Here is a 13,993-nt window from a genome sequence, read left to right on the forward strand (position 1 = left end):
ATCAATTCGTCCTTACCTTTTTTGCGAATATTAAAACAGGAATCGGTTATCGTCGACAGGGCTATCGGTTCCTCTGTGATGAAGAGCACCCGGTCGCGGCTCACTTTCGCAAACAGCAGGATGTCGCTAAACAGCAGTGTCCAGTACGGTTTTATGGAGCGTCCCTCAACGCGCGACAAATCTCCGCCTGTGCAAGAGAGTTAAGCACACTTCGGAGAGTTAAGAAATCGGACCTATGCCGGAGAGGTTCGATTGGCGATACGCACCGAAAATCCACTGTCGTCCATGGGACGCCAACTGGAACGGTTTACATTTCGTGAACACCATTCGTGCCTCCAGGTCCTGGAGCGTTAGCAGCGGACGTCCCTCTCCGATCGGTTCCATAAGACCTCCGCCAACGGTTATCTCTCGGTACGCGGCCTGCAATTGATCAACGCCATCTTACTCACTCACTGCCCTGCGATCCTGGCGCCTGAGCTGGCTTGGCTGCACCCTTCCGCAAACCTACCTGCAGTTCGCTAATGATGCTGTGGAAATTGTTATGTTCTTCACTATCTACACGACAATGGGACGCGATCATTTGCACTAATTTTAAAATTTCCCTAAAATGCTGAAGCGGTCGATGTATGAATGTAGTTAGATCTGGACGTTTCCTTGGTACCGGTGGCTCCGTAATGAATTTCATAAAATCACAGTTCGAATTTCTTGACTTGTTGACCTGCGGAAGATGCAGCGGAACGGGAAGCGTTAGCGTTGCTCACCTTGCCATCCTTGCAACACCCTGCCGCTGCCAAACCTACCAAAACACAATCGGCTTTCTTCAGTCCATTGCAATACTTCCTGTAGGCGGCACAAAGTGCTGTACTTTTGGATAAATAAACGCGGGAAGCGAAGTGGATTTGTGGTTCGGTCTCGTCCTGTATTACCTGCTCCAGAATATCTTCCGAGATGCGAGAAAGCTGGGGGAAAGACACACAACACAGTTACGGTCAAAGAGGGTTAAACCATGAAGCCATTGGCGTGGAACGGCGTGAAACTAACCTCATCGATATTTTGGAACAAGACTTTGTGATCGTTCGGTGAGATTAAGTCTTTTCGTTCGCGTAGTGGATTGACAAATCGCTCGATGCCAAAGTTGATGGCATTAATAAAATGCTGCTCACGACTTATCAGCTGATAGAGGAACTTGCGACGATGATCGTCAGGAAACTGTTGGACAATTGACTGTAACGGGGGGAAAGTTCAAACCAGATGAAAAGATACATTGAAATTCATTAGCCAAACCAAACATATCAAAAGAAGCAACTACATGTTAAGATAAAAAATGATTTAAGTGTAAATTTGTGCCGTGTTCTCTGAAGCAGTATGTCGATGAATGACAAACAATGTGACACTTGACATGATGGGAAATCTTACTAATGGCTTGGCGTTTAGTCAATTCAACTTTTTTTTCTGTTAAAAATCTGCTGTAGTAAAGTTTGATTACGAACTAGTTTGGTTCGCTTTGCCATGTATCGTAACATTCCTTATCCTGCCATCTTTCATAGCCCGATATTTACGTGTCCATTCATTTGGATATGGATCCACAAACAGCCCTTTTGTAAACGATACTGAAACGTCACAAATGTATAATCGTTGGCATTGGAACATTTCCAAGCATAATGGTGTTCTTGTTTGGTGCAAGTAACGCGCGTGCTGGAGGTTTCCTATAAAAAGCGGTGAAATTGCTCCGAAAGACACTCAGTACGAACTAATTTTGTTTCCTCATACCCGCAGACCGTTACATCCGACGGTTTCTCACGCAACCATCCATCGGACAGAACGAACGGACTTAGGAAACATGCGACTAACTTTGACATTCATCTTGCTGGGAATTTTAGTTCCGCTGCAAGCAAAACCACAGTTCGGTGGATTGCTTGGTGGAGGAGGATTGCTAGGAACGGGTGTTGGTGCTACTGATGGCCTACTCGGTACCGGCCTGCTTGGTTCCGGGACCACGAGTGGACTGCTAGGAACGGGACTTGGCGCTACCGATGGTCTGTTGGGCACAGGATTGCTCGGTACCGGAACTACCAGCGGTCTGCTGGGAACGGGTCTCGGTGCTACGGACGGTCTTCTTGGTACCGGACTGCTTGGCACTGGAACTACCAGTGGGCTTCTAGGAACGGGTCTCGGTGCTACGGACGGTCTTCTGGGCACAGGATTGCTTGGCACTGGAACTACCAGTGGGCTTCTAGGAACAGGTCTTGGAGCTACCGATGGTCTGTTGGGCACAGGATTGCTCGGTACCGGAACTACCAGCGGTCTGCTGGGAACGGGTCTCGGTGCTACGGACGGTCTTCTTGGTACCGGATTGCTTGGCACTGGAACTACCAGTGGGCTTCTAGGAACGGGTCTTGGAGCTACCGATGGTCTGCTGGGCACAGGATTGCTCGGTACCGGAACTACCAGCGGATTGTTAGGTACAGGAATCGGTGCTACCGATGGTCTTCTTGGTACCGGTCTGCTCGGAGGAAGTGGAGGTGCTACTACCACCACCGTTGCTGCCACGACAGCAGCTACGACGACGACGACGACGACCACAGCAGCACCAACCACCACGACTCTACCAATTACTACTGTGCTTCCAACAACGACGACAGCCGCTCCAACCACTACTACCGCCGCCGCAACGACCACAGTGACTTCCGCTCCTACCGGAACTGTGACATTCAACATTAACGGAAGTACGTAAAGGAAGCCCCATTCTCATTACCTGAAGCTAATAACCATCCTTTTCCTTCAGGTATTATAACCATTTCGGCCAATGATCAAGCTACCATCGATGCTATCAATGCGGTCTTGGCAGCTTCATCGACCACCGTTGCAATGACCACGACCACCACCACCACCGCTGCCCCTTCATCGGGAACCACAGTAACGTTCAACGTTGGCGGATGTAAGCTACTATTGCACTTTTTGACTTAACGATCTTCTGAGCCATATGCCGGCCATATTACAGATTACCAGGCTTACGAGCCTTATCACGTAGTCCTTGAAAGCGCGTCCTTGATTCTGACGCTAACGTGGCGTGCCTTTTCCACTTTTTCCAGCGATCATTACCGTTGATGCTACTGATACTGCCACGATCGCTGCGATCATTCAAAGCCTCAACAGTGGAACCACCACCACTACTACTGCTGCAGCAACGACGACGACAGCCACCACGACGACGACGACTACTACTGCCGCCCCTGTGACTACGACCACGGCAGCGGCTACCACGACGACGGCAGCGGCTACCACGACGACGGCAGCAACGGGTTCCTCGAACACTGGCACAACCACTTCCGCGACTAACGGTGGTTCGATGTCTATTTCAATCATTATCAACATCAACGGACAATTCATCTTGATCACGTCCGACAACCAGAGCCTCTTGACACTGACACAGCAAATTCTGCAGCAAATATCATCCACCACTACGACGACGACGACGACGACGACCACTGCTCCCGCCATTCCCGTGCAGCAGACGCCAGCACCTCCGGCGAACAATGGTGCCGGTCGCCCCGGTGGTTGCATGAGACGCCATCACTCGTCGGAGGACGGCCATCGTCACGGAATGCGCGGTGGATTTGGATTTGGTATTGGCATTCGTGGACCGCTCGGTGGAGGCATTCAGGCTGGTTTCGGAGCGGGTGTTGGTCGCGCCATGCCAATGGGTGGTATCGGTGCCGGTGTCAGACTGCAGGGTCCGCTGGGAGGTAGTATACAGGGCGGATTCGGAGCCGCGGCTGGTGGTGGTGGTGCCCGTTTCGGAAGGCCTCGGGGTGGCATTGGAGCAGGAGTGCGTATACAAGGACCTCTGGGAGGCGTTGTGCAAGCCGGTTTCGGTGCTGGCATCCGTGCCGTTGGACACAGACGTGGGTAAACGCGAACAGGCAACCTGACCTAACCAAACCCCCGTACTATTTACTTTACTCAAATTATCAAACTGCAATAAAAGAATCCATGCCAAAACGCAGTGGTGAATAGGTATGTAAAACGAATGAAGATGCCTTGCTGTTTTCTCTTCATCAGTACTAAATTTTGCTAAATTTTCAGCATAGCAAGCTATACAGCAGACAAGTTGGAAACAGGCCTTAGAATTAGTTAGAGAAATCATTCAATGCTGTTATGAATTACTAAGGGGCCAATAGGGTCGGACTGGTGACCGAGGCAACAGTAGCGTCAATCTTCACTCGGCAGGACCGGGGTTTTCAAAACCAGACCGCCGTCCCGACCCCGCAGGACTGACTATCCTACATGCTTACTTAGCGGGCGCTACAACCGCTTCGCCAATACTTTATCCCGGTCGTCGCATGAACGCCATCACTCCACCACAATTTGGGTCTACCATGCCTCCTCTGTTCATGTGGGCGGCCCAAAAAGGCTTTACGGGCTGTGTCGTCCGGTTCCATTCTCCTGACATGACCAGCCCACCTTGGGAAGCATTGGGAGTATAATTCCCTGTACGATGGTGAGATCACCGTACAGCTTGTAGAGTTCGTCATAGTAGCGGCTCCTCCATTGTTCTTCCACATAGACGGAGCCAAAATTCCTTCTGAGCATCTTCCTCTCGACGTGGCTAAGAGGGATTCGTCAGTTTTGGACAGAGTGCTTGTCTCAGAGGCCTATCCCAGTAAGAAAGATGTTGCTTTGATGAAGAAATAGTGGCTTAATATCTCCAATATACAGCCTGCGAGCAGAATATTCTTACTGGGATGTGAGTACTGGGACTATTTATGTTCTATACAGTCTCAGCTTTGTCCGTAGCTTATGGTTTTTTGAGTGGAGAAGTCCTTCCTCGGGCTGTGGTGTGACCGGTTGGCAGCCAGCAGCTTTGCGCGTAATTCAACGTCAATGTTATTCTCGATGCTGACTTTTGACGATTCTTGGATTGACTATCCAGCTGCGGGTAATAGCAAACCAGAAATGGTAGGCCGAGACCTATCGAGGTTTTGGTGCCAAAGGAAGCAGAAGAAGCTTTGAATAACTATCGCTTTGAATATCAAATTACATCAAGTTACATTGAAAGAATTAATTTGCTCCAGCAAGAATGAGTTTGACATCTCTGCTCTAGAGGTGCTGGTCGCCATTTATGGTGACTTGGTGTTTTTCCTCGACTTCAATACCTTTAAGCTGACGGACTGAACCCTTCCATGCTTCCTCTTAAACCGCAGTACATAATTATAGTGGTACAGGTCGTTCAAATAGCGGCAGAAGTAAAGTGAATGTCATTTTTCGTCAGCATAAACAAAACAAGTGCAACATAGAAAAAAGCAAAATATAGTAACGCACAGAATAAACTCATAGACACAAAACTTAAATCTACAAACCAGTTACAATAAGTAAAACAACAACAAAAAAGACAACAGATTTGAGTAACAGATTTTTGTTTTATTTTCAGCAATAATAAAAAAAGGAATAATTTAATTTTCTAAAAACTAATAAATACTAAACTAAATTGACCTAAAACAGAACAAACAAAAATTATTCTAAGACTTTAATAAATAAACTTATAAAAACACATTAAACATAACCTTACAGAGTAAAACGTAAGCATTGTTATCAAACTGTATTTGTGTTTGTGTGTGTGTGTTGCAAAATGTTGGCCAACCTGAAGTTAATTTCGATCGATCGATGATCGATTTCGCGATCAAACCATCCAAACAGAAATCGCTGTCCAGCGTCACCGAGCACTTTCGGTGCTCGGAAATATTAAGCCATTGAAATAAACTTAATTTCTATTTCAACCGTTGATACCCTACCGCTTGTACCATGTTCCTATGGTTAAATGACACTAATTGATTGCTGACCATTCCAGTTCGAACAGGTCACACAATCGAGGTTATCGGTGTTGAATGTGCGTATCTAAGTGTTGCAGTGAAAAAAACCGTCTCTTCCCCTGACACATTCAAGCCAACCAGCTTAACATATCGTTTGTGAACAAACCAACTTGTGGAAATTGAAAAAGAAAAACAAATTTACTTTTAAAAGTTCTTAACTATGATCCGAACGCTTGCATCTATACTACTGTGCCTGGCCGTTGGGCCTCCCATCGGTTTCGTGGTCTAAAGTCTAAAGGAAATTTTCATTTAACAAACGATACCCGTAATAAACAAAAGGCTAATTATATGATAATTTTGATTATTTTTTTCCATTCTCTCAAGCCCGGTCGGTGTTTACACCAACGCACAACCAAACTGATGCACTTGTACGCTATTCGCTTTGCGGATCACGAGCCCAATGTCGTCCGGCGGTTTGACTCTTTCGTCGCACGCGTTGCACGACATGAGCAAGCCAAGCAAACAAGCGCGCGTTACCTAAGTATTGCAATTTTCCACAAAAATCAGTCAACTCGAAACCGATGGCAGACACCCTGCCGTGAATGTTCGTAATGAACGACAACAAATGCCGGGCAAGGGAGAGTACACATGAACTAAAGAAGAAAGGCATGATTACAAGCTATCGGCAAACGACGGCCACATAAATTACAACTGTACACCTAAAGTGCATAACAATCGCCATTGGTATTGCAGGCCCAATAAAACAGGCTTGGCTCTACAGCTTTATCTAGCTCTTGCGTTTCCAAGTGGGCACCTGCGAGCGGCCAATCGCACAGGTCCAGAAGCCCCAGAAGCCTTGCTCACTGGAACTGTGCCCTTAACTTATAAAGCGTAACTTTCCAACATTGTCTCATGACGTATAATGTGATGTGCATGATTCACATTACTCCTATTCTAATCTTAAAAAGTAAAGCCGTAAGTATCAATGATGCGTGTGAGTAGCGTCGAAATGGTCGGTCAATTTAACAGCTTATTCATCAACTCTTGGCAGTGATTGTAGTAACGTGTCTATCTAATGATTTGTTGATGGTACCGGCTGTTTTACAGTGGGAACATCAGCAAATAATTGTCAGCTGGTTAGCGCTGCCGTATAAGACGAAAAGCTCTCCTTCACACGAGAACGCCTTTACCTACCTCTTTGCTAAAAGTGACCTGCGGCAGATGGAGCTTTCGTTTAGCCGTTTCAATCGAAATATTCGAACACGCTGTGGATGATCGTGCCACACCGTATGGAGATGGCGACGTCCTTGCGAACTGCTCCGCTTCCTCTGGCTGTGCCAGAGCACCGCCGGCCGACACGTTGAGTGAGGCTGCGTTGTTGATGTTCCCCGTGCTGTTTCCGATTCCGGCCAGGTTCAATGCGGGCGCCAGTCCAGATACCATATTGCGCAAACCATTCGTACGGCTCTGAATCTGCAGGCTCCCCTGCGTCGACTGAGGACGCCGGAAAATCTCCAACAGCAGCGTGTTGCCCTGGGTCCGGATCAGGTTGAGCACGTCCTGCTCTGGCATCGTCACCACGTTGTGCTTGTCGACGAACACCACATAATCGCCGGGCAAAATTCCCGCCCGATCCGCCGACAGACCCGATTCCACCTTTTCCACCCGGGGAGGATGAGTCCATACGATAGAAAAGCCGAACCCCCGATCACCAGTGCGCGCCAAGCGCTTTGTGATGGTGAACGGTGTGCGGCCGGCGGAAGTTGGGCCCGTTATTGGTTTGGGGGCACTGACCGAGCTACGGCGCGGCGTGGCAGGAGTCGTTTGACCTACGGTTCCGGGCCCGCTAGTCGCTACCGATGCGTCCGGGGACGGGTCGAGCTCCAGAAAGCGTAGAAACAGATTCTCATCTGCGTCTCGCTGGTGAATTGCCTTCTTGCTGAGGCTAATTGGTTCAGCGGGAGCGTGGCCGGTGGTGCCCACGTTAGTTCCAGCGGCCAGGGACGCAGTGGTGGAGGTAACTGTGCTGGTCGCCTTTGCGCTACCGCTGTCTTCGGCGTTCATTAGTTCTTCCATGCTCGACTGCGAATTTTCACACATTGTTTCTTGTATCGGTGTAGTAGGATTCGTCAGACAGGATTGCGGCTGCAGACGGTACGTTCCATTAATGCCCTGCGATGAATGAAAAATGTAAAATGGGGTTAGAGTCTGGATGCAAATGGCTTGCCACTGGAAGGTAACTATGGGACAAGATTTCTTACCTGTATATTAACATGTTTTATTGGGAATGACATACATCCTAGAAATTCGCTACGTCTGAAACAGGGAAACAGAAAGGCAAATAATTAATTTTAATATTTCATCACGTGTTTTGTGAATGCGCCTTAGCATATCTTGTTTTATGGCAAATCTTATTCTTGATGCTTAGCATTCGCAAGCAATATTACACAAGTGCTGTATTTACTGAGTTGTTGTTACCGGTACTACTGCGTTGCATTTGTTATTAAATTGGAGAAAAAATATCCAAACCAAATGTAGAAACACTATCAAACCTAAATATTAAACCCTCGTACCCACGCAATGTTTCTTCAAATAGGTAAATAGGTCATTGTAAAATTGAAATATTCATTGTTCTCCTCTTGCTTCCGGCACGCTTCAAGTTCAGCCTAAACTTCATTATAACGATTTTTAAACTCTCTGCCAGCCGAACCGATGACAAGCTCAGGTTCGGAATTCGGACCAGAGAGTGTGGGGAATCGAAATTAGAGCAGCCATTGAAAGCGCTACGTTTGCATGCTGGTTTCGTCGATGCTTTCATCCAATTGGCACCGGTTCAGATCAGTCTCGATGGGCACGTATGGATGGCGGGAGCGCCAGCACGAGGCACGAACTGTGTAGAAGCTTTGCAAAATTCTATTCGACTCACCGGCAACAACTGTGCCGATAGGCAGCTGACGTGCCGAAAGATCATCACATTTTGTTGGCTTTGGATGCTTTCGACGTCCATTTCAAGCCGCGAAACACACACACACACACACACACACATCTAAACAGTTTTGGGTCACGGCTAATCCTTACATAGTGTTTGATAAATCTAATCAGACCAAATTGTCTGCACACAGAAAAGGAAGCAGAGAATTCAACAGCGCGACCTGTATTATGTAAGTAATAGAGATAGTTCTTTTCGGTATCGCTCCTTGAAACCTCCGAAACTGATAGAGTAGAGCAGGGCCTCCTCCTTATCCACGGACTGTCACAGATTTATTTGACAATCCTTGTCTAGCTCACGTTTCTCAACATTTTATTTATAATCTACCAGATGCCTTCTAATCAACGAATGAGCCGGTAATTAGAAGCGCACTGCAGGTACCAGTATTGTTGGGTTTCTCTTGAGCTTTTGAGGGCTACACTTGCAAAATTTTGTTGTTCTGCAATCAGGGCCACTTCCGAACGAATTTCCTTTCTTTGCGCTTTGCGAACTGTTTCATATGTTTCGATTGGTTTTGTGTCTGACATATACCGTGCTGGTTCGTACGGAACCGTTTCATTAGCTCGCCAATACACTGTAGGGCCACATTCATTCACAGGCTTGATCTACCTTTCCTCTGACGATTACATAAAACTGGGTTTTGATGTTCGCTGAAGTAGCCACATACTTCCACTTACACACGCACACTTTTCCACAGTCCAACACGCGGGACCGAAAAGCGCAAGCGCCTTTGTAATTCAGTATAATTGAGGTACTATTATCGTGGTCGTGGCTTTAAATGTAGCACACACTTTTATTTATTTTAGCCTCATACACGAAAGCCGAAAATTTCTGCAAATGCTGTAGCTGGTAGCACTCAGGCAGCACTCAGGCAGTACAGGACAGATACAGACAGGATGAGGCGCCGATCAGCATTATGGTTGCTCAGACGACACTTGGGCACACTCGTGTCGCAGTATTTCATTGATTTGTTACACTGTTGCTGCAGCGCCATGGCTGGCTTGTTGTTTTGCCCCTCATTATTTCGATGCCGTTTCAAAACACTTAAGCTTCGCCCGAGCATGTCCTCCAGCCACAGTTTCAACATCCGAAGTGCCAAGATTTTGCACATGGACGATAAAGCACACGGGGGTATTTTTTGCGTTAAACCAGCATTTCTGCTAGGCTTACTTTATGCTTCACGCGCACACATACCACCAAAACAAGCGGGCCAAGGCACAACAACTACATTCGCAACGCAATGTCCTGACTGATGGCCCTCGGGGGAGAGCTAGAAGCGCGGCATTTCCATTTCGCGACACAAATTTTCTCACCTGGTCGGTTAAAGTATTGCACTGATTTTAACTGAATGGCTGGTTAAAATGACTGGTCGCGGGACACGGACCATTGCCAGAGGGGCAATAGAAACCTTTTAAAAAGCACACTGCACTGAATAGCTTCCCACAGGCGGACTGATTGGGCAGGGAGCGACACTGAAACGGCCTGGACTGTCCCCGGGAGCTGAATTTGAACTGTATCCAAATCGTACCTGCCTACCCCATAAGCAACAGCGACAGCGATTGCAAAGCACCCGAAAACTAGGACCACGCATCCGAATGCCGAATACTGCAAGAGGACACATGCGCAAAAGTGCAGCCACGCGAGAGCAGAGAGAACGGTGGCGTGTGAGAGACCAACGGTTGGCCCGATGTGCGGACCGGTGCCTTCTGTTCGTGGCGAACGGTTCCAGCATTCGTTTGTTGGCGTCTAGCCCATCAGGATCTACGCTCTACAGTTCTACTACCACTAGGGTACACTTACTTGTATTCCCGGTCGCGATGCCACACGGCTAGCTGTACACGGCGCTCGTCGTTTGGGTGAGTTTCGAACTGAAAGCGCTGATCGTAGCACGGATTGCTCGAGTTCCGGTGCACAGTGGTCCGTTGAAAGCCTAAATCCGTTTGAGAAGTTTGAGAGCCTCCTGGACTGATCAGAGCCACCTTGACGTACGCATTGATAGCATTGCTACCGGCCGTACTGCTGGTGGAAGTGTTGCGTTGCAGGTCCTTACAACGGATAACTGTGGAAGAAACCAAGCCATGGCGAAATGTTATAGCTACAGCCATTATCGTGTGTGTGTGTGTGTATGTGTGGCCTACACGTGGACACACTGGGCAGCCGCAAAGGGGAAAGCTATCAAAACCAAATCGGCGTCAACGATGCCATACCATACACCACTCACCGTGTACGTGCAGACGTCGGTCCTGCTCGAGCTGGATGCTAAGCTCCAGTGTGCCTCGCAGCGCACCCGTCCCCATCGCAGAGCCGGTCAACGTGCTCGTCCTGAAGCATCGCGAATTCGAGGACGAAGCTACCGAGCGCCGCTTTTCGATCGAATCCTCGCTCGGTGTAGGGGAAAAGGTTAAACACTTGCGACTCTTCTCGATCGATCCTCCGGTCGGAGTTGAAGTGCCCTGCAGATCGATGGAGCGTATGTCGGGCGTTGCGTTTGCTGACCGGATCTGATGGGAATGCGGATGCTCTGGTTCGTACCTTATCAGCTCGGTGTCGCGTATCGGAGTTTGCATCGCATTCATCTGGCTGAGTTTCGATTGATTGCAGAGCATGTGCGGCGTTTCGGGACTTGCCGTCGGACAGTCGTCGAGTGTGGCTTCGTTCTGCTGCGAACCCACTTTCGCACTATTGCCACCAGTTTCGAGCTTGTGCTTTCTTCGAACCGCCTTCTGGCGCCGCAGGTGACACGCCGCCTCTAGCGGACTGGCCGCCACCGATTTGATAAGCGATTGGCGAAAGAAGTCTACCTTTGCTGCGGTTACAGAAACCGCACGGTGCTGTTCCTGCTTGGTGTCCGGAGTTTTCACCTCCCGCTCGTTGATGTGGCTAGCAGTTTCTTCGAGTATGATCGTCGTTTCTCCGTCCTGCCGTAACATCCGGGGAGGACACCGTGGCTCGAGATACAAATCAGCCGCCGGATCGTCAGCGGGTGTGTAGGTGGGTGATGATCCTTTCGATTGCTTTGACTTGACGCTTAACGATCGTTTCGGGCGGGGCGTTGCCCATCTGCTGTCCTTCTTGGCGCTCTCCAGTATCGCGTCAATCATCTTGTCTAGCGTTAGATCGCCCATTTCGGAGGAGTTGAGGGACAGTTCGGAATCCTCCATGTTTTCCGTCGACGTTGGAGGTAGAGGAGGCGGCGCTGGCTGTGACAAACTGGTAATCGTTTTGCCCACCGAAAGCGGTCGCTTGAAATTGAGCTTATTAAAGCGTAGTTCGGACAACCGCGACGATAGCGGAGTCAAACATGGATTCAACTTGTCCTCCTTCGGTGGCAGGGGAAGGTCGTTGGCAAGGACCAATGGTTTGATAAAGGTTTTCATTCGCTTCGCGGACGGTCCCTGTTCGTCTGCCGGAAAGTATCGACCGGGATTGTCGAATTCGGTCAGCCCCAGGCCGCGCAGTGCCAGAAACGGCACATCCTTCACGCCACACGGCGAATACTCGATGTCGAACGTGGGCAGCGTGGTGGCGTACGTTTCACGCACACTCTCCACGTGCTCTTTTCGCTTGAGTCCACCGGGCGACACTGGCGAAGCGGCCAACGTTCGTTTGCGACTCTGTGGCGTGGTGTTCGATGGGCGGCAGGGCGTTGTGTTCGGAGTAATGTTGCTAACATCCCGCAATGCCATGGAGTACGGTGATCCCACGGTGCGTCCAATGGCCGGATGTGGCGTCGAAGTGATGCACTGATTTTCTTTGTCATAGTTGGCACAAATTTCGTGTGCCGACCCGCCGAGTGATCGACGCACTTTCTTATTCCTCGGTCCACCGCTCACGCTGCCTTCCGTAGTGACGGCGGCCAAACGCTCGTCTAGCACTCCTAGCGAACGTCTCGCATGATGTCGCTGCTGTAGCAACGCTTTGCTCTGGGGAAGCACATTTTTTGCGCTGGCTTCCGCGCGCTTTGTAACCGTCCACTTTAACATTCTGGTCTGCAATAAAAACCTGTGAATAGAAACACATAAGAAAGCAATTAATAACCGGTAATACTTTCGTGTAGGACTCAAGCAAGCAAGCGAGCAATCGGGCGCACGGAAGTCAACCTGTCACGTCCATGGGAAAGTATCCGTCACCCATAGTACGCGCTTCCCATAGTTTTACACACACACACAAACACACAGACACATTGCAACGCACCCCTAGGATCGTACATGGCGCATCTGACCAATTATAGCAAGCAGCGCAGTGCATCGTAGCATTAGAGAGTTGTGAATAACATCTTGATAACGAAAAAACAACGGACGTGTAAAAAATCGTCGCTTGATTTTCGTTTTGTCCTGCGTTGCTGCGGGTTTGACCATTTGAGCTTAATATTCGTCCTTCCGGTGTGAACCATCAACCGGATATGTACAACTCTACCAACCACTTGCGAAAGGGTCATCGTCATGCTACGAAGACACGTATTGGCTTCTTACAGCCTTGCATTTTACACGACTGTTAGAATCGGAGTTAGAGTTTTGAAGCACCAATACTCCAAATCGCTTCAAGTAGCAAATATACATTGCTACAGTATGCGGATACGTACGATACATTTTGAGACGCTACGGTCCTTGACTACAGCCTTTAGCACGCGGATGCTACCAGCATGAAGCCATCACTTGCTGCGCGGTAACAATAAACGCGATGCGGGTTAACCTATTTGCCCTCAGCAGTAAGGAGAAAACAACTTATTCCCTTTGCAGAAATGCCGCGTCCTTGCTGGTGTTGCAAATTGTGTTGACGCTAACGACAGTCAATATTTGGCATGGTACAACAATCGTGTAATAACCCTTCTAGGATTCTGCATATGCATAAAAGTAACATGTGGATTCAAGCATATAAACTATGTGTTAAGGACCACTTGGAAAGTAATTCACTTCTGTCCGCTCCATCACGCTTTATTTCCTCGGAACTGACAGCAGGTGCTCGGTGGCAATATTCGTCGCGTTTGGCTGTTCGTCGAGGTGTGTGTTTTTTTTTACGTTTACTTCCTTTGCCTCCTATTTGCTTGCGCTGCTATGCTGTCCGTCATCGAGCGGGGCTAGAGCGAATCAAGCCATGCGAACATCCTGACGAAGCGGAAACCAAGCGAACGATCGTTTCCTTTTCCAGGACGAAGCTTCGAACGAAGCATAGACGAAGTAAAGTGCAGTGCCCT

The 13,993-nt window shown here is 48.7% G+C and overlaps 2 protein-coding genes across 5 annotated transcripts in view; one reads left to right on the forward strand and one right to left on the reverse strand.

Moving 5' to 3' along the window:
* Window positions 1-13,993, reverse strand: part of LOC118509900 — a 47,361-nt gene that overhangs the window by 17,513 nt on the left and 15,855 nt on the right. For all 4 annotated transcript variants that reach the window (XM_036051155.1, XM_036051157.1, XM_036051159.1 and 1 more), the window contains exons 2-10: window positions 11,021-12,801; window positions 10,600-10,858; window positions 8,072-8,126; window positions 7,005-7,982; window positions 1,042-1,224; window positions 801-959; window positions 509-718; window positions 267-420; window positions 17-187 (exon numbers count right to left, since the gene is read on the reverse strand). In XM_036051155.1, the coding sequence (XP_035907048.1) occupies window positions 17-187; window positions 267-420; window positions 509-718; window positions 801-959; window positions 1,042-1,224; window positions 7,005-7,982; window positions 8,072-8,126; window positions 10,600-10,858; window positions 11,021-12,782 (3,931 nt within the window). In that variant the 5' untranslated portion in view covers window positions 12,783-12,801. The remainder of the gene's footprint in view (window positions 1-16; window positions 188-266; window positions 421-508; window positions 719-800; window positions 960-1,041; window positions 1,225-7,004; window positions 7,983-8,071; window positions 8,127-10,599; window positions 10,859-11,020; window positions 12,802-13,993) is intronic.
* LOC118509903 (mucin-5AC-like) lies at window positions 1,729-4,031 on the forward strand. Its single transcript, XM_036051162.1, has 3 exons — window positions 1,729-2,726; window positions 2,786-2,938; window positions 3,093-4,031. Exons 1-3 carry the CDS (start codon window positions 1,841-1,843, stop codon window positions 3,911-3,913), a joined length of 1,860 nt encoding a protein of 619 aa, XP_035907055.1. The 5' UTR covers window positions 1,729-1,840; the 3' UTR covers window positions 3,914-4,031.

Source organism: Anopheles stephensi, chromosome 3 (assembly GCF_013141755.1).
Source record: "Anopheles stephensi strain Indian chromosome 3, UCI_ANSTEP_V1.0, whole genome shotgun sequence".
NCBI lineage: Eukaryota > Metazoa > Arthropoda > Insecta > Diptera > Culicidae > Anopheles > Anopheles stephensi.